The 20856-nt window shown below is 40.0% G+C and overlaps 1 protein-coding gene across 1 annotated transcript; it reads left to right on the top strand.

Annotated features, from left to right (window-relative positions):
* The first annotated feature begins 10248 nt into the window (after positions 1-10248).
* On the top strand, positions 10249-19466 carry epx (eosinophil peroxidase). Its single transcript, XM_063003564.1, has 16 exons — positions 10249-10300; positions 11524-11608; positions 11724-11899; positions 12291-12423; positions 12543-12672; positions 13659-13865; positions 15054-15429; positions 15614-15774; positions 15872-16130; positions 16399-16569; positions 16813-17050; positions 17187-17398; positions 18080-18244; positions 18759-18842; positions 19224-19323; positions 19409-19466. The coding sequence occupies exons 1-16, from the start codon at positions 10249-10251 to the stop codon at positions 19464-19466; spliced, it is 2607 nt and encodes an 868-aa protein (XP_062859634.1).
* Positions 19467-20856: the final 1390 nt, after the last annotated feature.

Raw genomic sequence — 20856 nt, 5'->3', positions numbered from 1 at the left:
AGATAGCTTGTATTATTTATTATACAGAGCATATGTTTTATTGAAATATTATTATTAAGAAGTGGTGCACAGTGCTACAACAGGAACCTGGGTAGCATCTCAGCCTCAGTCTGTTTGAATGTTGCATGTCTTTCCTGTGTTTTGTGGGTCTCTTTGGAGACCTTTGGCCTTAATTCATGTCTTAAAACATTTAATTAAGTACATTGGTTACTGAAAATTGTTCAACCGTGTGACCCATTTAGTAAGTGTGTGATTTCCCTGTGATTGAAAGCCCTTCCTGCCTCACTGAAATAGACTGAAATATGCCAGTCTATTGCAGGACATTGCACACAGGCATGCAACGCACCAAGAGACAAACCACCTATGAAAATGTTTTGAAAAGTTTAAAAGAAGAAAGGAAAACCAGTGTGTAAACGAATGAATGAATGAATAAATGATGACTAGCTGGCAGGTAGTGCTGGTGGGACATAGCTCCAGGTACCAAAATTCTCCACATTTTTACGTCTGTTTTCTCAAGATACTCTGCTTTCCTTTCACATCCCAGTAACATGCAAGAATGGGGAATGGTTACTAATTACAGTGTATCACAAAAGTGAGTACACCCCTCACATTTCTGCAAATATTTTATTATATCTTTTCATGGGACAACACTATAGACATGAAACTTGGATATAAGTTAGAGTAGTCAGTGTACAACTTGTATAGCAGTGTAGATTTACTGTCTTCTGAAAATAACTCAACACACAGCCATTAATGTCTAAATGGCTGGCAACATAAGTGAGTACACCCCACAGTGAACATGTCCAAATTGTGCCCAAAGTGTCAATATTTTGTGTGACCACCATTATTATCCAGCACTGCCTTAACCCTCCTGGGCATGGAATTCACCAGAGCTGCACAGGTTGCTACTGGAATCCTCTTCCACTCCTCCATGATGACATCACGGAGCTGGTGGATGTTAGACACCTTGAACTCCTCCACCTTCCACTTGAGGATGCGCCACAGGTGCTCAATTGGGTTTAGTCCATCACCTTTACATTCAGCTTCCTCAGCAAGGCAGTTGTCATCTTGGAGGTTGTGTTTGGGGTCGTTATCCTGTTGGAAAACTGCCATGAGGCCCAGTTTTCGAAGGGAGGGGATCATGCTCTGTTTCAGAATGTCACAGTACATGTTGGAATTCATGTTTCCCTCAATGAACTGCAGCTCCCCAGTGCCAGCAACACTCATGCAGCCCAAAACCATGATGCTACCACCACCATGCTTGACTGTAGGCAAGATACAGTTGTCTTGGTACTTCTCACCAGGACGCCGCCACACATGCTGGACACCATCTGAGCCAAACAAGTTTATCTTGGTCTCGTCAGACCACAGGGCATTCCAGTAATCCATGTTCTTGGACTGCTTGTCTTCAGCAAACTGTTTGCGGGCTTTCTTGTGCGTCAGCTTCCTTCTGGGATGACGACCATGCAGACCGAGTTGATGCAGTGTGCGGCGTATGGTCTGAGCACTGACAGGCTGACCTCCCACGTCTTCAACCTCTGCAGCAATGCTGGCAGCACTCATGTGTCTATTTTTTAAAGCCAACCTCTGGATATGACGCCGAACACGTGGACTCAACTTCTTTGGTCGACCCTGGCGAAGCCTGTTCCGAGTGGAACCTGTCCTGGAAAACCGCTGTATGACCTTGGCCACCATGCTGTAGCTCAGTTTCAGGGTGTTAGCAATCTTCTTATAGCCCAGGCCATCTTTGTGGAGAGCAACAATTCTATTTCTCACATCCTCAGAGAGTTCTTTGCCATGAGGTGCCATGTTGAATATCCAGTGGCAAGTATGACAGAATTGTACCCAAAACACCAAATTTAACAGCCCTGCTCCCCATTTACACCTGGGACCTTGACACATGACACCAGGGAAGGACAACGACACATTTGGGCACAATTTGGACATGTTCACTGTGGGGTGTACTCACTTATGTTGCCAGCTATTTAGACATTAATGGCTGTGTGTTGAGTTATTTTCAGAAGACAGTAAATCTACACTGCTATACAAGCTGTACACTGACTACTCTAAGTTATATCCAAGTTTCATGTCTATAGTGTTGTCCCATGAAAAGATATAATAAAATATTTGCAGAAATGTGAGGGGTGTACTCACTTTTGTGATACACTGTACTAAGATTATTGGTATTAAAAATTGCACTTTTAGCACATTAGTAAATAGAATTTTAGGGTCACCATTTTTGGTAGTTCATTTCATTCTTTCCAAGTCAACACTGTGAGGTCTGCTTTAGAGCCTTACACCAATATAATGTTTTGAATAACATTTTGTATTTAAACAATGGATCAAATGGACAATGGATCAAAAAAAGCGTACATGTATTGTTTAGCCTTTAGACACAAGCCTTCTGCAGCAACAGTATTTATCAGTAATGAAATACCCTGTCTGTCAACTGTTGCCTCAAAACCATATTGTACAGTATAAGCGATATCCCACAATTGTCTAAAAATGTCTGCCCCTTTTTTCAATCATTTCTTTTGTTACAAACATTTGCTTAAAGGTATCCAATGTATTTTCTGACCACCAGTTGCACTTTTGAGCAATTTAGGAGCTAATGGGTCTTTAGCTTCTAAACTGTGTTGCATCGTTTTGTCCAAGATATTAAGTACATAGTGAAGACATAACACTTTTTTGCAAAGGTTGACGGGAGTGCCACTCCAAAGGCAAGTGTGTCATTTAAGACAAGGGGACGGGCTAATTGGAAAATGATTCAAGCTGGTAAAATAATAACAGTTACTTTTCTTATTTATTCAATGTAAAGACACCATTTAAAACTACATTGGATCCCTTTAATTAGTTGTTTACTCTTTTTTTTTTGCTGTATGTGTCTTGTATGTGTATTTAACAGTATTTGAATGTGCATTTGGCATGTGTTCTTGTTTGATATTAATTTAAATATGTTTAGAATTATTTATCTGTTTAATTTAACTTAAATAGTTTTCTTTAAACATGAACATATGTAAGCCTTAAATACAAAAAAGAGAGACTGTATTAATACAAACTTATTTCACACAATCTTGTTGTTACCATCTATGGATTTAATAAAAATGTCTTCCATCAAAAATGCATATTATTTACGTGTATTTATTATGTTAAATTGGGAAAGTGAACCGGAAGAAAGTATATATTAATATTGGTTACGGTTCTGTAATTAGGAATAACCTTGAGGGTGCCCAGGTGGTGCAGCGTGATATTTCACTAGCACACCAGCACACGAGATTCTGAACTCCTCGATTCGAAACTCAGCGTTGCCACCAGTCGGCTGGGCGCCATCTAGCGGGCATAATTGGCAGTGCCTGCAGCAGACACAGTTCTATGACAGACCGGACTATGTGGGTGGGGTCTTCAAACGCTGTGTAAGGACCCTGATTAGCAGACAGAGAGGCGTCTGTACAGAATGGGTTCCGCAAAGGGCTGCGCGCGGGTCGGAGGAGGCGTGAGCAGCAACCCACCTCGACTGCAATCAGAAGCGTAAGACAAACTGACTACGCTAAATTGGGAGGAAAATGGGAGAAAATGCATAAACTAAATAGAAAAAAAAGAATAAACTTGAATTAATGAATGCCACAAAATAAGTCAATTATTAGAATTTTACAATTCATTAGGCTATAGGAGCATTGGGCCACTTGTATAAATTTTATAAGGTTGATGTGGTTATTCCTCCTCTTTACACTTTTTAGCACCAGCATTTTAATGATTACTGTAGTTGGCCCAAAGAGTCATATGATCTGTTTATTTCTTTTTCTCTCTCTTAATGCCTCCCTTCACCATAAACAGTCCCACCAGGATCACACAGCCTTTTTGTTTATTAACTTTATGTTCCTACTGACCTACCCTACTTATCTGGCAGGGGAGATACCATGATTAAGAAGGTGGTTCATCCAGGTTGAGGCTCAGACATTGCATATTGTCTGCATATTATCTGGTGGTGGAGGACTGTGTTTGTGCTTTTCCCTGATTTGGGGACAGTGGTAGCCCAGAGGGTTTAGCTTTGGGCTAACAATCAAAAGTTAGTGGGTTTAAATCCTTGCTTTGCCATGCAGCTACTGTTGGGCCCTTGAGAAAGGCCCTTAACTCCTCTCAGCTCCAGGGCTTTGACAGTGCATAAAGGCCAAGGGCAGAAACCGCTGCTAAATGTGTGACCATCAAGCTCTTGGGCAGAATTATTTGAGAAACAAAATTTGTTAAAATCATGCTACTGTGATAGACATAGCCGCATGAGCTCTGAGTACTTTTGAAAATTATTGTCACTTAACACAGTCCACCACTGCAACAAGAAATGCAACCTGAAACTGTTTTATGCAAAGAGGAAGCCATATATTAAATGTGTGCAGAAACGCTGACAAGTTCACCTCAGTGTAAACATGTTCTGTGGTTAGACAAGTCTACGTTTCAGCTTGTTTTTGGGAAAAAACGGACATCAGGTTCTATGTGCTAAAGAAAAAGACCATTCAGACTGTTACCAACAAAAAAGTGCAAAAAACAGCATCTGTGATGGGGGTCTGGGCAGTCTGGTGCTCACATGTTTTGTCAGATTTTGTCATAGAAACTTGTGATCAGGGATGTTGGGTTGCTGTCGTTCTGTCTCTCTTATCCGATCACCCAGGTTTGATGACGGTGGGAAGGTGGGCGCTGATGTCCTGTGAATGCCTTCATGACCTTGTTACCTGCTCGCTCTCCCTTTTAGTTATGCTGTAATAATTAGGGGTGCCGGAGTCTCTACTCTCACATTTTACATTTTTAACTACATTTTCTGTTGTTTTACCCCGAGGTGGTTCTGAGGGAAACCTGTTTACCCGCCCGAGGTTAAGGAATGAAGTCGAGACTGCCATGCCAACAATGCTGCTCCTGCCAGATGTGACGGAAACCTGGCGTGTTTGCACCAAGAATGTCAAGAACTTACTACAGACTTCATTACAGACTGGACTGAATAATAACTCCAATTATTATTATTTTATATTTTTATTTTTTTTGCTAACTTTTAGTTCATTTTTATTTTTGTGTTTGTATGATTTGTGTAAATCCTATTTATTCAAATTATTCTCCAGGCCACCCAAGAAGGATGGGCCCTGCTGAGTTTGGTTCCTCTCAAGGTTTCCTCCTGTAATTTTAAGGGAGTTTTTCCTTGCCACTGTCACCCTCGGCTTGCTCAACAGGGGTTTTTGTATCTGTTGGTCCTGGATTCTGTAAAGTTGCTTTGAGACAATGTCTATTGGAAAAAGCACTATATAAATAAATTTGACTTGACTTGGGGGTGCATCAGTGCCCACAGCATGGGTGATCTGCATATACAGTGTATCACAAAAGTGAGTACACCCCTCACATTTCTGCAGATATTTAAGTATATCTTTTCATGGGACAACACTGACAAAATGACACTTTGACACAATGAAAAGTAGTCTGTGTGCAGCTTATATAACAGTGTAAATTTATTCTTCCCTCAAAATAACTCAATATACAGCCATTAATGTCTAAACCACCGGCAACAAAAGTGAGTACACCCCTTAGTGAAAGTTCCTGAAGTGTCAATATTTTGTGTGGCCACCATTATTTCCCAGAACTGCCTTAACTCTCCTGGGCATGGAGTTTACCAGAGCTTCACAGGTTGCCACTGGAATGCTTTTCCACTCCTCCATGACGACATCACGGAGCTGGCGGATATTCGAGACTTTGCGCTCCTCCACCTTCCGCTTGAGGATGCCCCAAAGATGTTCTATTGGGTTTAGGTCTGGAGACATGCTTGGCCAGTCCATCACCTTTACCCTCAGCCTCTTCAATAAGGCAGTGGTCGTCTTAGAGGTGTGTTTGGGGTCATTATCATGCTGGAACACTGCCCTGCGACCCAGTTTCCGGAGGGAGGGGATCATGCTCTGCTTCAGTATTTCACAGTACATATTGGAGTTCATGTGTCCCTCAATGAAATGTAACTCCCCAACACCTGCTGCACTCATGCAGCCCCAGACCATGGCATTCCCACCACCATGCTTGACTGTAGGCATGACACACTTATCTTTGTACTCCTCACCTGATTGCCGCCACACATGCTTGAGACCATCTGAACCAAACAAATTAATCTTGGTCTCATCAGACCATAGGACATGGTTCCAGTAATCCATGTCCTTTGTTGACATGTCTTCAGCAAACTGTTTGTGGGCTTTCTTGTGTAGAGACTTCAGAAGAGGCTTCCTTCTGGGGTGACGGCCATGCAGACCAATCTGATGTAGTGTGCGGCGTATGGTCTGAGCACTGACAGGCTGACCCCCCACCTTTTCAATCTCTGCAGCAATGCTGACAGCACTCCTGCGCCTATCTTTCAAAGACAGCAGTTGGATGTGACGCTGAGCACGTGCACTCAGCTTCTTTGGACGACCGACGCGAGGTCTGTTCTGAGTGGACCCTGCTCTTTTAAAACGCTGGATGATCTTGGCCACTGTGCTGCAGCTCAGTTTCAGGGTGTTGGCCATCTTCTTGTAGCCTTGGCCATCTTCATGTAGCGCAACAATTCATCTTTTAAGATCCTCAGAGAGTTCTTTGCCATTTTTTGCCATGTTGGAACTTTCAGTGACCAGTATGAGAGAGTGTGAGAGCTGTACTACTAAATTGAACACACCTGCTCCCTATGCACACCTGAGACCTAGTAACACTAACAAATCACATGACATTTTGGAGGGAAAATGACAAGCAGTGCTTAATTTGGACATTTAGGGGTGTAGTCTCTTAGGGGTGTACTCACTTTTGTTGCCGGTGGTTTAGACATTAATGGCTGTATATTGAGTTATTTTGAGGGAAGAATAAATTTACACTGTTATATAAGCTGCACACAGACTACTTTTCATTGTGTCAAAGTGTCATTTTGTCAGTGTTGTCCCATGAAAAGATATACTTAAATATCTGCAGAAATGTGAGGGGTGTACTTACTTTTGTGATACACTGTATGTAAAGCTACCATTAATACGGAGGCTTATATTGGTAATTTCTCAGGAACTGTGTGTCTGTTTTAGCAGGACTTTGTAAACGTGTGCTTGTGCTTGACTGGCCTGCCTGCATTTTAGATTTGTATTCTACTGTTGAAAATGTATAGTGCAGTACGAAGAGGAGAATCAGACAATGGCAACAACAGCCTGTTGAGCAGGTTAAGTCTCACAAAAATTGAGAAAAATTACACGAATGGCAAAAGTTATGTGACTTAGCGGTAAACATGCCTCCATCCTAACTTTTTTGAGTGTGTTGCAAATTTTTCTTTTAAGTCAATTGTCACGTTTTAAATACAAACATTTAACCCTATAGAATTAAAATAATATAGAATATAAAGATGAAAGCAGGGTAAGATTTGTGGTTAGATGTTTTTGTTTCTCCCAGACTGTGTCTTCCCTAGCAGGCATTTTAAGACTGCATAGCTGTCACATCATAAATAATTCAATGCACCATCAAAAGATAGTTATTTTGTATGAAAGCTGATAACATAATTCCATAACTTACTATAAGAAAATCATCCACCCAATACCTCTGCATGTAGATTTTTTTTTTCTGGCACAGGTTTAATCAGATGGAGCTCACATACAGTACACCTGGGGAAGAGAGGACTGACACAGAGGACTGAAGGAGAGAAAACAGAGAAGCCTCTTCAGTGCTGATAAGAAAAATACTGCAAATTAAAAAGTGAGAACTGCAGGTGAGGTCAAAGAGAGAATCTGGTTTGGTGCTACTTTGAAGGTTTTGATTGTTCTAGCTGAGTGAATGCATTTGACTTGGGCCCTGGAAAGTTTCAATATGCTTTTGTGTTGATTGCTGTACCTTTGAAATAAATGTGTGCTGAACTCATGTCATACACCCTGTCTGCCACAGGGTGTGGTGTTCTTTCCACATCTCTTATTGCAGAGATTTTAGGGTTAGAAAATGCATCCACCAACAATGCATAACATTATGACCAATGACGGGTGAAGTGAATAACACTGATTATCTATTCATCACGGCACCTGTTAGTGGGTGGGATATATTAGGCAGCAAGTGAACATTTTATCCTCAAAGTTGATGTGTTAGAAGAAGGAAAAATGGACAAGCGTAAGGATGAGCGAGTTTGACAAGGGCTAAATTGTGATGGCTAGACGACTGGGTCAGAGCATCTCCAAAACTGCAGCTCTTGTGGGGTGTTCCCTGTCTGCAGTGGTCAGTATTTATCAAAAGTGGTCCAAGGAAGGAACAGTGGTAAACCAACGACAGGGTCATGGGCGGCCAAGGCTCATTGATGCACATGGGGAGCAAAGGCTGGCCTGTGTGGTCCGATCCAACAGACAAGCTTCTGTAGCTCAAATTGCTGAAGATGTTAATGCTGGTTCTGATAGAAAGATGTCAGAATACACAGTGCATCACAGTTTGTTGCGTATGGGGCTGCATAGCCGCAGACCAGTCAGGGTGCCCATGCTGACCCCTGTCCACCGCCGAAAAACACCAACAATGGGCACGTGAGCATCGGAACTGGACCACGGAGCAATGGAAGAAGGTGGCCTGGTCTGATGAATCACGTTTTCTTTTACATCACGTGGATGGCAGGGTGCGTGTGCATCGCTTACCTGGGGAACACATGGCACCAGGATGCACTATGGGAAGAACGCAAGCCGGCAGAGGCAGTGTGATGCTTTGGGCAATGTTCTGCTGGGAAACCTCGGGTCCTGCCATCCATGTAAATGTTACTTTGACACGTACCATCTACCTAAGCATTGTTGCAGACCGTGTACACCCTTTCATGGAAACAGTATTCCCTGATGACTGGGGCCTCTTTCAGCAGGATAATGCGCCCTGCCACAAAGCAAAAATGGTTCAGGAATGGTTTGAGGAGCACAACATCGAGTTTAAGGTGTTGACTTGGCCTCCCAATTCCCCAGATCTCAATCCAATCGAGCATCTGTAAGATGTACTGGACAAACAAGTCTGATCCATGGAGGCCACACCTCACAACTTACAGGAGTTAAAGGATCTGCTGCTAACATCTTGGTGCCAGATACCACAGCACAACTTCAGGGGTCTAGTGGAGTCCATGCCTTCACGGGTCAGGGCTGTTTTGGCAGCAAAAGGGGGACCAACACAATATTATGCATCATCGGTGTATAAATTATATTAAATGTATTAATACATTTAATTTATTTAATTTTATTTATGTATTTTTTACCTTAGCCAATGACGTCTGTGTAGGTGCCTGGCCAATAGTAGAGCTGAGAATCGAACTCGAGAACTTTGCAGTTTTTAGACTAGCTGCAATAGCTTGATATTACAGGGTCAGCTGCATTAAACACCGTTCCCATTCCATACTTGCTTCATAGTTGTTCTTTGGCCTTTATTTATTTAATTTCATAATACATCTCAATGTTGTTAAAGTATAGTTTTTCTTGTTGTAGAATATTAAACACAATTTGTTTTCATATGTAAGCTACTTGTGTATTATGAAATTACTAATGTGCCTTAAATAAGGTAGAATAAAAATTTTAAGCTTTTATTTATTATACAATACAGTGAGACAAAGTCAATAAAAACAGAAATGAAAAAAAAACCAAAATTATCTAAAGAATGGAATTTAATATAATATTATTTGTATAACTTAGATGATTGTGATAGAAAGTGTGTGCGTGCGTGTGTGTGTGTGTGTGTGTGTGTGTGTGTGTGTGTGTGTGTGTGTGTGTGTGTGTGTGATCGGTGTTGTTTGATGTGGGATTGTTGTCACCATGCACACAGATAAGGGAATTCTGCACATACCGGATCAGCTGCAGCCAGTCTATAAAAGTCACAACCGTCCCAATGACTAATTATTTTAGAGGGTTACCCTTTCATCCAACACACTGTGATTATAGATGTTCACTGGAGTCTTTGGGTGCTCTGCTGTTGTGGTTAGCTGACTATGGTGGATCCAAACAGACTGGTGGCCTTGGAGCACAGAGGTTGCAGTTGAAGCAGTCATCCTGATGTAAAGCCACTTATCTGAAATACAAATGGAGGTTGTTCAGACCGTAAGTATGATCAACACTTACATTATATTGTGATATATATATATATATATATATCTCGGTTACACCTCATTATGACATTGTAATTAATGTATTTAAACTGTGTCAGTAAACCATAGCAGTTTGATCCTTAAAGGACGTATGTTTTTTGCTGCTATAATAGGTGCCTTTTTCTTCATTGACTGTGGCACTCATAATGTCTTTACTGCCCATGTTTGCATCTCAGTTTGCTGACAAAACCCTAACAGGTAATAATCAAATTAGCTCAAATGTTTAGTTGATTGTTTAAATATTTACTAATATAAATGTAAATATAAATATAAACTAATATTTATTCTAAATATTTAAACATGGTGTTGTTTCACCAGTGAGATCAGTTCAATCAGGAGATGAGATCAATTCAACTCAAGGTATTACTATTTTATTATTATTATTATTTTTTGCAATCCTGACCAGGATTAAGTGGTGATAAAATATAAAAATGAAATAAAATCATTATTATTGGGTGCCACAGAAGGTAGTGTGAGTACTCTACAGGGTTCTGGGGACTGTTTGGAATGTTCTCCTTGTCCCTGCGTCTGTTTCATCCATTTACTTTAGATTCCTCTACCAAAGGTTTTCTTGTAACCTTAAGAAATACTTTGACCCTGCTCAGGATGAAGCAGTTACTAAACACAGATGACTTTGTAATCAATCATTATAATGTTGTTATAATTATTATGGGGCAGCATAGTGGTGCAGATATTTATGTAGGTGCTGCAAAGCAACATTAGTTCTGAGGACCTGGTTCAATTACCTTACCCTTGGTCACTGTCTGTGAGGAGTTTGGCATTTTTACCGTGTGCATGTAGGTTTTCTTTGTGTATTCTGTTTTTCCCACGTTATAACCATGCAGAAGGATGACTGGCTAATTTACATTCTACTTAGGTGTACGTAAGTAAGTGAACAACACCCTTTCCAGTGTGTATTTTCACTTTGTGCCCAGTGCTTTAGGTGGGTGTGCCAGACCCATTACAACCCTAATCAGGATGAAGCTGTTGCTAAAGATAAATTATAATTTTACCTACTATTATTCAACAATAATATATATTCTTTATCACTATTGGCACTTGGGTGGTGCTGCAGTAAATAATGCTAGCACGCTTCTGCTTGGAGTCCTGTCAGGGGTATGTTACTGCATTGCTCCCAGTAATTCCATAAGTGGTGTTAAAACATGAAAATTAAATAAAAAATTATTACAACTATAATTGTTTTATAGTTGCTGTTATTATTAGTAACATAAATAATAATAATAATTTTTACATATTTCAATTGAGATATTGAACACATTTTATTTTTTTATTAATACAAAAACATTTTGTAAACTGAATTTTGTAGTAATCATTATTGTGTAAGTGACATTGTGCACATTCAAGACTTGTTTCAGTTTTTGTTTAAGTTTTGCAGTAAGTTAATTGCAGATTTGTTGCAGTGTATGTGGGATCCACATTTATCCAAGAGGCTTTAAGGAGAGCCAGAGAGCTGACAGATGCAGCTTATGCCCACACCAGTGAAAGGTCAGGAATCAACTTTGTATAACTGAGCCTCTGTGTACTGGGAGTTTTACAGTTGAAAATATCATCTTGTGTGTTTTTCACTACCTTTCCCTCCTGTTTTTGCCCTTACTCACAGGGTAAAGATGTCAGTATCAGAAGGTTCTTTTCGGCCAACTGACCTTTTGGCTCAGTTTAAACAGATTGGTGCCAGTACCAGAGCTCATATCAGAGCTGCAGAACTTCTGGACAATACAGTAGAGGTCATCAGAGAGATGGTTTACACACATACCATGGCGAAACCTAAACACACTGGTATATAAAAGAATTTATACAAATACTTTATGGCGTAGCATAATCAGTCTTATGTAGATTATGCAGATTTTTAAAACTGGCTTAACCAAGGACTCTCAAATTGTACAACTGCAAAGTGTTTTCTCTGTTCTCTCATGAGAAGCCTGCAAGGTTGAAAATGACAGTTATGTAAAAAGTTCAGGAGTAAAAATCCTTTCCCACAAAATTGAATTGTCCTTAAATTCTTGACTTGAGAAAAACAAAGATTAATATCTATATTCACTTAAACTTTGTCTGTTTACTTCATCAGCCACACCTATTCAAAATCCCATAGTGATTTGTTTTTACAGTATCAATCTGCACCCTCTTATAGAGTTGTGTGTATGTTCTTGGGGCTGTCTATGTGTATCAGAGCTGTTGAGTGTGGAGGATGTGGAGACTTTGTTGGAGGCTACAGGGTGTTTAATGGAGATTAAAAAACCTGTGTGCAAAAGCGACTGCCTTTCAAAGCGCTACCGTACCATCACAGGCCAGTGCAACAACAGGTACTATTTACAGTCACGCATTTATACACCCAAACATGCTTTTTCAGTGATGTACAAAACGCTTTTTGATTGTTATTGTTTTTTGAGTGTTAAAGGTCATTATTTTAATACATTTCCAGAAAACATCCCCTTTTGGGAGCAGCTAATACTCCTTATGCCCGATGGCTTCCCCCAAACTATGAAGATTTTCACGGGGCACCGAGAGGCTGGAACCCACAGCACACGTACAACAACTTTACGCTGCCCTCAGTAAGCTGTCTGTTAATATATGACCTGATATTCTACTTGCCATACTTCTCTGTGTTTTGATTAAATTGTTTTATATATAATATTTTATTGTCAGTACACTTTCTTTACTAAAATATAAAAATGTCCAATATTTACAGATTATGAATGTGTGTGGATTAAGAATTCTTACTTCTGACCTTAATATTTTATCTGACCTGCTTGGTTTAGACAACTCGTTTGGTTTAGATTAAGGACTCTTGCCAGCTTGATACTTTAAATAGATAACCAATAGATTTTCAAAGCCTAATAAAATGCAAATCAGTCAAGGTCATGTTCTAGGTTCCATATGCTTCTTTTTTTAATATACAGCATCAGATGTGTATTTCTTAAACAGTAAATTGATAATACAAAGTACTTTTTAATCAGATTCTGCAGCAAAATAAATGACTACAATAAATTTAGTACTTTAGAATGTTTGTTTGCTTACTAGGATTTGTACACTTTTGGTAACATTCATGACAGGACAGGTAGTTACAGGTTACACATGATTAATTTGTTCAAGTTCAATGTCAAACAGTGTCACATGCAATTTCCAATTCACCCCGCTTGCATGTCTTTGGACTGTGGAAGGAACCCGGAGCTCACGGAGAAAACCCACATGGGGAGGACATGCAAACTCCACACTGAAAGGACTCTGACTGCTCTACCTGGGAATTCAACCCAGGTCTTGCTGTGAGGCGACAGTGCTACCCACAGAGCCATCATACAGCTCATACAGTTTAGACAAAAATAGAAGCCTAAGTTCTACATTCTGATCATACATAAATGTTCATGTTTTTTAGTAAGGATATTAGATCAGATTTTCCTATAGCGTGACAACTCTGGCTTTTAGTTTGACAAAATGATTAAGTATGTTAATAAAACTATTTAATATACTGTACATTATTTAATACATTTACATTTATTAATCATCGCGCCACCAAAATGTATTGAATGTTTCTGTGCAGGTTCGAGCAGTGTCCCAGGAAGTCTTATACACCCAGAATGAGAAGATTTCTCTGGATTTGTTTCTGTCTCACCTGTTAGTAGAGTGGGGGCAGTGGATTGATCATGACCTATCACTGACACCCCAAAGCCCCAGCACAGCTTCATTCAAGACTGGAGCTGACTGCACCCATACCTGCAGCAGAGACACTCCATGCTTTCCTATCCAGGTGCGCTCTCACATTTTGTAATTAAGTAGAATGTTACTTGACTTTGTGGCAAGGCCTCATTAATTCTCATTAGTAATTGTGATTGACTACAGCTGGTGACTTATTTGTGTCCATTTAAATAGGGCTAGTTTGACTACATGCATTAGACTGAATCACAAACAATAAGGTTTGGGTTTATCTTCTGTACCATTACTAAAGGACCACAACCAGTTTGACAAAAAGTTAAAAAGGCTGGGCCTTTAAAAGAAAAAAGAAAATGTTTTTTAACTATACACACAAACTACAGGTCATTATTGCAAACAGTGTGACAACAGTATGTTAAAATACACACAAATTAGCCAAAATATTATGTCCACCCTCCAAATATGCTGTCAAAACAGCTCTAACCTGCCAAGGCATAGACTCCACAGGATTTGAAGGAATCTTGTAGTATCTCATACCAGGACATTACCAGGTCTTTCAGCTTATGTAGAGTGTAAGGTGGATTGTCTCACACTGCTCCATGTCCACTTCTGATGCCTGCATGCCAATTGTAATTGCTTTTGACTATGGACAAGAGTTAGCATTGATGCTTTGACTGGCAGCCCCATACACAAAAGAATTCAATGTACTGTGTTGTGACACATTTATCTTCACTCATCACCTGCATTAAAATGATCAGCAATTTGAGCCACAGTAGCTCTTATGCTGGTCCATACCAGACATCATAGTCTTCATGTCCTCTGTCATTAGTTAGTCTTGGCTGACCAACAACCTGTCAGTAGATTGTTGCTTGTAACTCCTCGGACCACTGTCAGTGGGTACTCACTATGATTGCATGTGAGTACCTGTGTGTCTGTCATTTGGCCATCATGACTTGGCCCTTACAAAGTCACTCAGGTATTTATGCTGATCATATCTGCCGCATTTAACATGTGTAGTGTGAGTATCTACCATCAGCCCAACATTTTAAATAATTATGACCATCATGTGCACAACTGTTACAAAATACTCCCTGCCATGCACATTTTTGGGGTGGTCCTAATGTTTTGGCAAATCTGTGTAGTTTCTGTATGTAAGAAGTTTTCACAAGATGATCGAAAATATTCCATATATATTAAATTGGTTTGGTAAATAGGTTTTGCCACCTACAGTCCATGCACACTGATTAATTGTGGAATTCCGTCTTTATATGCATATGTTTTTTAGATTCCTCTTTCTGACCATCGTCGAGTTGTTCAAAGCTGCATGCCGTTTTTCCGCTCCGCCCCCAGCTGTGTTGGTGCCTCTGTTGTGTGCCGTCACAGAGAGCAACTGAACGCCATAACGGCCTTCGTAGATGCCAGTATGGTGTATGGAAGTTCAGATGAGCTTGCTCGCTCGCTGCGTAACCTGTCCTCGCCACTTGGCCTACTCGCACATAACCAGCAGTATTCAGATCACGGACTGGCCGTCCTGCCTTTTCTACCTCACACTCAAACTCAAATTGATCCTTGTGGGCCCCAACAAGGCACCAGTACCACCTCACAGTTAAATACAAAGAACACAACGTCAATGGGCAACATGACCTTCTGCTTTCAAGCAGGTATGCCTTTTGGGGCTGGGGGTTTAAGCAAAATATCAAAGCACAGCTTTAGATTTTGTTATCCGTTATACTGTTAATGTTAGGATTTGTTAATAATTTGTTATAATATCATTAAACACTTATTATGCTCTATTACACAGCTCCCTCTCCGTGCTCTTTTCTCTCTAATGAACGTATTTGTTAGGTGATTCTCGGGTTAATGAGCACCTGGGGATGATTGCTCTGCACACTTTATTCCTGAGAGAGCATAATCGATTAGCCAAGGAACTACACAAGCTTAACCCCCACTGGAGTCCGAACACATTGTACCAAGAGGCCAGGAAAATCCTAGGAGCTGTCCATCAGGTGAGAAAAAAAATATTGGCAAAAGCAACTTTGTTCAGGTTTATTATAGCTATTTCTATATTCATTGTTGTTTTTCCTTTTTAAACAACTGTTTCAGGTCCTGACATGGGATCACTACTTGCCTCATATCCTAGGAAACAGGGCGTATGCTGAGCTCATGCCACCCTATAAGGGTTATAATCCTGAGGTGGACCCTAGCATTACCAATGGCTTTTCCACTGCTGCCTTCCGCTTTGCCCATGTTACTGTACAGCCCATAGTAAATCGACTCGGACCTGGCTACCAGCTCAACCCTCAGCATCCACCACTGCCTTTACACCACTCTCTGTTTGCCTCCTGGAGAATAGTGGAGGAAGGTAGGTAGCATGTAACACATTTGGACAGGGTCTCTTCACGTGCAATAGTGCCTGTGTGTGTGTGGGGGGGGGGGGTAATCAAATAGAGCTTAGAGTGAGTCCCTATCACTGGCAGGTTATAAGAAGCGTTCACAGATTGAACATGTGTCAGATGGGGCTTGTGGTTATCTGACTCTTCTTGATCGGATCGGGTTGTGCAAGTGGCAGAGGATTTACAATCAGGAATTGGAAATTAAAAAGTTAAACATTGTGTACTATTTCATCATAGGTGGGATAGATCCAGTGCTGCGTGGCTTGTTGTTGTCTCCAGCAAAGCTACAGGATCCAGAGAAGATGATGGTAGAGGAGCTTACAGAGAGGCTGTTCCAGGCTCAGGGTGGACTGCCACTGGACCTTGGGGCTCTAAACTTGCAGAGGGGACGTGATCATGGCCTGCCTGGTACCATCTCTCTACTGACCTTTGTTTTTAACTACATTTTAAAGCCTCTTTGTTTATATGCAGATTTAGGGATTAGGATTTGTAATATATGTATTACTGTACAGAGAGGGCAGTGCTATTACTAAGTTATTAGCTGTCCTATCAAACTTTATATGAGCCAGTATTTGTAATCAATACACTAGACACATCTACCAAGTCCTCTCTTATCTACTCTCTTCTTGCCCCCTGTGTCTTTATGCTTAGGTTACAGTGCATGGCGAGAGTTTTGTGGCCTTTCTGTCCCTTCTAACGAATCAGATCTTACTGAAATTCTGGGGAACACAGGTTTGGTGCATAAGCTGCTTGGGTTGTATGGTACAGTCCAAAACATTGATGTGTGGGTTGGTGCTATCTCAGAGCCAGCACTGAATGATGGAAGAGTGGGACCTTTGCTTGCCTGCTTGCTCACCAAACAGTTCCAAGCTCTTCGAGATGGAGACAGGTGAATCCATATTAATGCCAAAGGTTCTGGATTTTGGAATGGATTGTCCAGCAAACTTGCTTATGCTTTTGACTATATTGTGCGAGTAGTGAAAGTGATTGAGTAAACAAAAATGCTATATGTCTGTCTCTGGTAGGTACTGGTGGGAGAATGATGGTGTATTCAGCCCTGCTCAGAGACACTCGCTGAGGACTGTGTCTCTCTCTCGCATCATCTGTGACAACACACACATCTCTCTGGTACCATCGGACCCCTTTGTACGCACATCCTATCCTGACCAGCTGCTGCCCTGCACACACACAAACATCACACATCTTAACCCTTCTGCATGGAAAGAGCCAGATGCTGGTAAGAAGGGTGTACTAAGTATATTCATAGGTAACCAGAGCTTGACATGGGCTGTAAATGATGCTGAATTAGCAGGCCAAATGTGGGGTCCACAGCTACTGAATTAATGGGTGCAAAGCATGAATACATTCTAGACAAAGTGGCAATCCAACACACTCACTAATTAATGTAGTTATGTAGTTGAGTAGCCAATCTACCTTCAGCATGTTTGTAGAAACTGGAGTACCCAGAATAAAACCCCATGCAGTTAAAATGATAACGTAATATGTTTATGTGCACTCAGTACTGTTTAAATTGTGTTACCTGAAATGAGGTAACGCCAAAATAATAATTAAATAATAAAAAATGGCTGTGCTCATGACAGAAAAGTACAAGCCAGAAAAAGCTAACTTAAAAGATTTTTTTCATCTTATTTATCAGTACTTAAAATGATCCACTCACGCTGTGTGTTCATATTTAATTTCACTATATTATATAAATAAATAAATTAATTATGTAAATGTTTTGTTTATTTTATATATTCTTATGTGGGGTGGCACTGCTTTGGCCAATAAAAATTTTGGCTTGCAGTTGAATCCAAAACAAAAACATAGCCACCAGCCACACATAAGAATAAGTGCTGTGGATTATTATCAGAACTACAGACATAAAGCTGACTCGAATTTTTTTATTTTTCCTCAGATCCAGTGTGCGGCTCCATTCCTCGGCTGAAAGTGGGTTTCTCTGTGCTGTGTAATTCAGCAGTGTTGTACCAGTGTCCCTCTGGCTACCAGCTGCAAGGGGCTACGCAACTGATCTGTGATCCCAATACACACCTGTGGACTCCGAACCCGCCCATCTGCCAAGGTCTGTGAGTGTGGAAGCTAAAGTTTTATAGTGGGCATGTTTTAACATAAATAGGTTAAGTCAGCTAAATAAATAAATTTTCGAGAAAAATCTGTCAGTTAAGTCAGCTACATTTTCTAGAAAAATGTGGCCAATTAAATGAATGTAGAAACATAACAAGCAGTGATGTCATGAAGAGCATTTGGCATACTTTGGGTCTGCTTGTCCCCTAAAGAAAAGGAGAAGTGCTTATTAATACAAAAATAATCTGACTGATCACTTAACCCTTAATCTTCTTGGCTTCAGGGGTACCATAGTGGCTGACGCTGCACTCTGACCCTAGCTTCCAAACAAGCTGGGATATGTAAAAAAAAAAAAAAAAAAAAATTGTACTGTACATGTGTATATGTGTAAATGACAAATAAAGGCATTCCATCTTCCCTAGATTATTATTATTATTATTAGTAGTAGTATTGTAATAGTATGTTGTACACCTAACAGTGTGCATCTTTAACAGCATTTGTTGTCTTTGTAGATATAGATGAGTGTTCCAAAGAGTCTTCAGTATGCCCTACAAACCTGCAGTGCCACAACACACCAGGCTCCTTTAGCTGCTCAGGTATGCACTGTGTCATAGTAGACTTCATAGTATTTTCACACACACACACACACACACACACACACACACACAAAAGGTGTGGCAGTAATCATGCATGGGTGTGGCTAGTGTTTGGCTTGAATTTGGTCAACTGTTCGATTTAGTAGCAAAAGGGGCAATTACTTTTTCACATATGACCATGTAGAGCTAAACAGCATTTTTCCTTTAACAAATGAAATCATCATTTAAAACAGCATTTTTTGTTTACTTGGGTTATCTCTGTCTAAAATTAAAAGTAGGTTCATGATCAGAACCATGTAAGTGTGACAGAACCATATAAATATGCACAAAGCTTCATTTGAGATCTATTTCTTCATTGTTAGTCTATGATAACTTTTGCAGAATCTGCTCCTCCTCTTTCTGCCTCCTCTATTGCTGCTGCTGTAATGGCAGTGCTGGGAGGTGTTGCTGTGATTGCTCTTATAATGACCTGCTATTCAAGGTGAGCATATTATAATCAAATTATATTATACATAAGGTTGACATATTGTAGGTTTGTTTTATATGTAATATTTTTCTTCTTGTAGATTTTTTCTGAAAAAGGCTGAGGAGGTCAACAGGACATGCTGTGATAGAAAACACTAAAATGTATTCATTTATCCATCAGCATTTAATATTTGTATTTATTGCTTTAACAAGCAAAATGTATGGCTTATAAGATTTCACACATAAAATCCTGGTCACGGTCATGGTGGGTCCGGTTTCCCTGGAATCACTAGGCGTAAGGCAGTAACACACCCCAGACAGGACACAAATCCATTGTTGGGCCTTGAACACAGACACAGCCAGTCATGTCTGTATGTGGATGTCTGACTTGCTGATAGCACCTCTGGGGATTTGAAACCTGAGCACATGTAAACTTAAACTATATGACATATATTATTGTATTACTTAACATAATGAACATAACTAACATAATTGGGTCATTGTTTGAAAACTGACAACACCACTCGTTTTAACTTAGAAAGAGGACTGTGTTTGTACTGTCATGCTCACATTTTCAATATGAGACAGGTCTGAACCGCAGGCAGGCCAGTCTAGCACCTGCAGACACTTACTACAAAGCAATCAAGTTGCTTGGGTTGTCTTGCTAAAACAAGCAAATATCTACACATTGTCAGTTAATGTCTGAATAGCTTGAGCCCAGAGGGCAGTGACAGCTCAGTGGTTAAGATATTGAACTAGTAAAAAGGTTACCACCTTCAATTTACCACTGTGGGGCCCCTGAACAAAGCCCTTAATCTTTAATTACCCTGTTGCTTCATAATGTCCCAAAGTTGTTTAATCAGGTTATAGCAATTTTTACTTCATATTCATATACCCCATATCCTATGATTATTGGATCTTAGAAATATACTCTATTGATTTGCAAAGATTCTTTTCTTTAAGGGAACAGGTCGACTAAATCATACATTTGTCTTTAACCATCTACAATCATTATGTTTTGTAATTTATTTTATTTTTTTAATTGAATTTGTAACCTGTGTGTATTCTCATAATATAAGCCTGGCTAACCACTAACATTTTGACTTACTGTGTCCTTTTGCTGTGTCTTATTTGCATATAACACATGTGCATTAGATGGTAAACTGTTTTTAATCAACCATCTCTTCCAGTACTTAAGAAAAAATGGGTGTGTGTAATTTTAACAAATGAAATAGACAGTTTAAGCAACACAGCTTTGAACCCATAACGTCTGATATGCAAACTTTTAAAGCAGGGTGATATGGTATCCTAAAAATTACATCTGAGCTGGTCTGCTTAGCTAGCTATTTAACATTAGTATTGAAAATCCTGGTTATTATGGTTTTCGCTTAACATAGCCTTAACTTGCATTTATAGATATAGCATCAGATTGTTTACTGACAAGGTCACAGCTATTTAATATAATGACTTGGATACAGAAATGGATACGGTGTCTTGAAACAAACAGGTATCAAATTTCTAGCGTACATATACAACCAGCCTGATATTA

Source organism: Trichomycterus rosablanca, chromosome 1 (genome assembly GCF_030014385.1).
Source record: "Trichomycterus rosablanca isolate fTriRos1 chromosome 1, fTriRos1.hap1, whole genome shotgun sequence".
Taxonomy (NCBI): Eukaryota; Metazoa; Chordata; class Actinopteri; order Siluriformes; family Trichomycteridae; genus Trichomycterus; species Trichomycterus rosablanca.
This window is presented reverse-complemented; position numbering and strand designations above follow the sequence as displayed.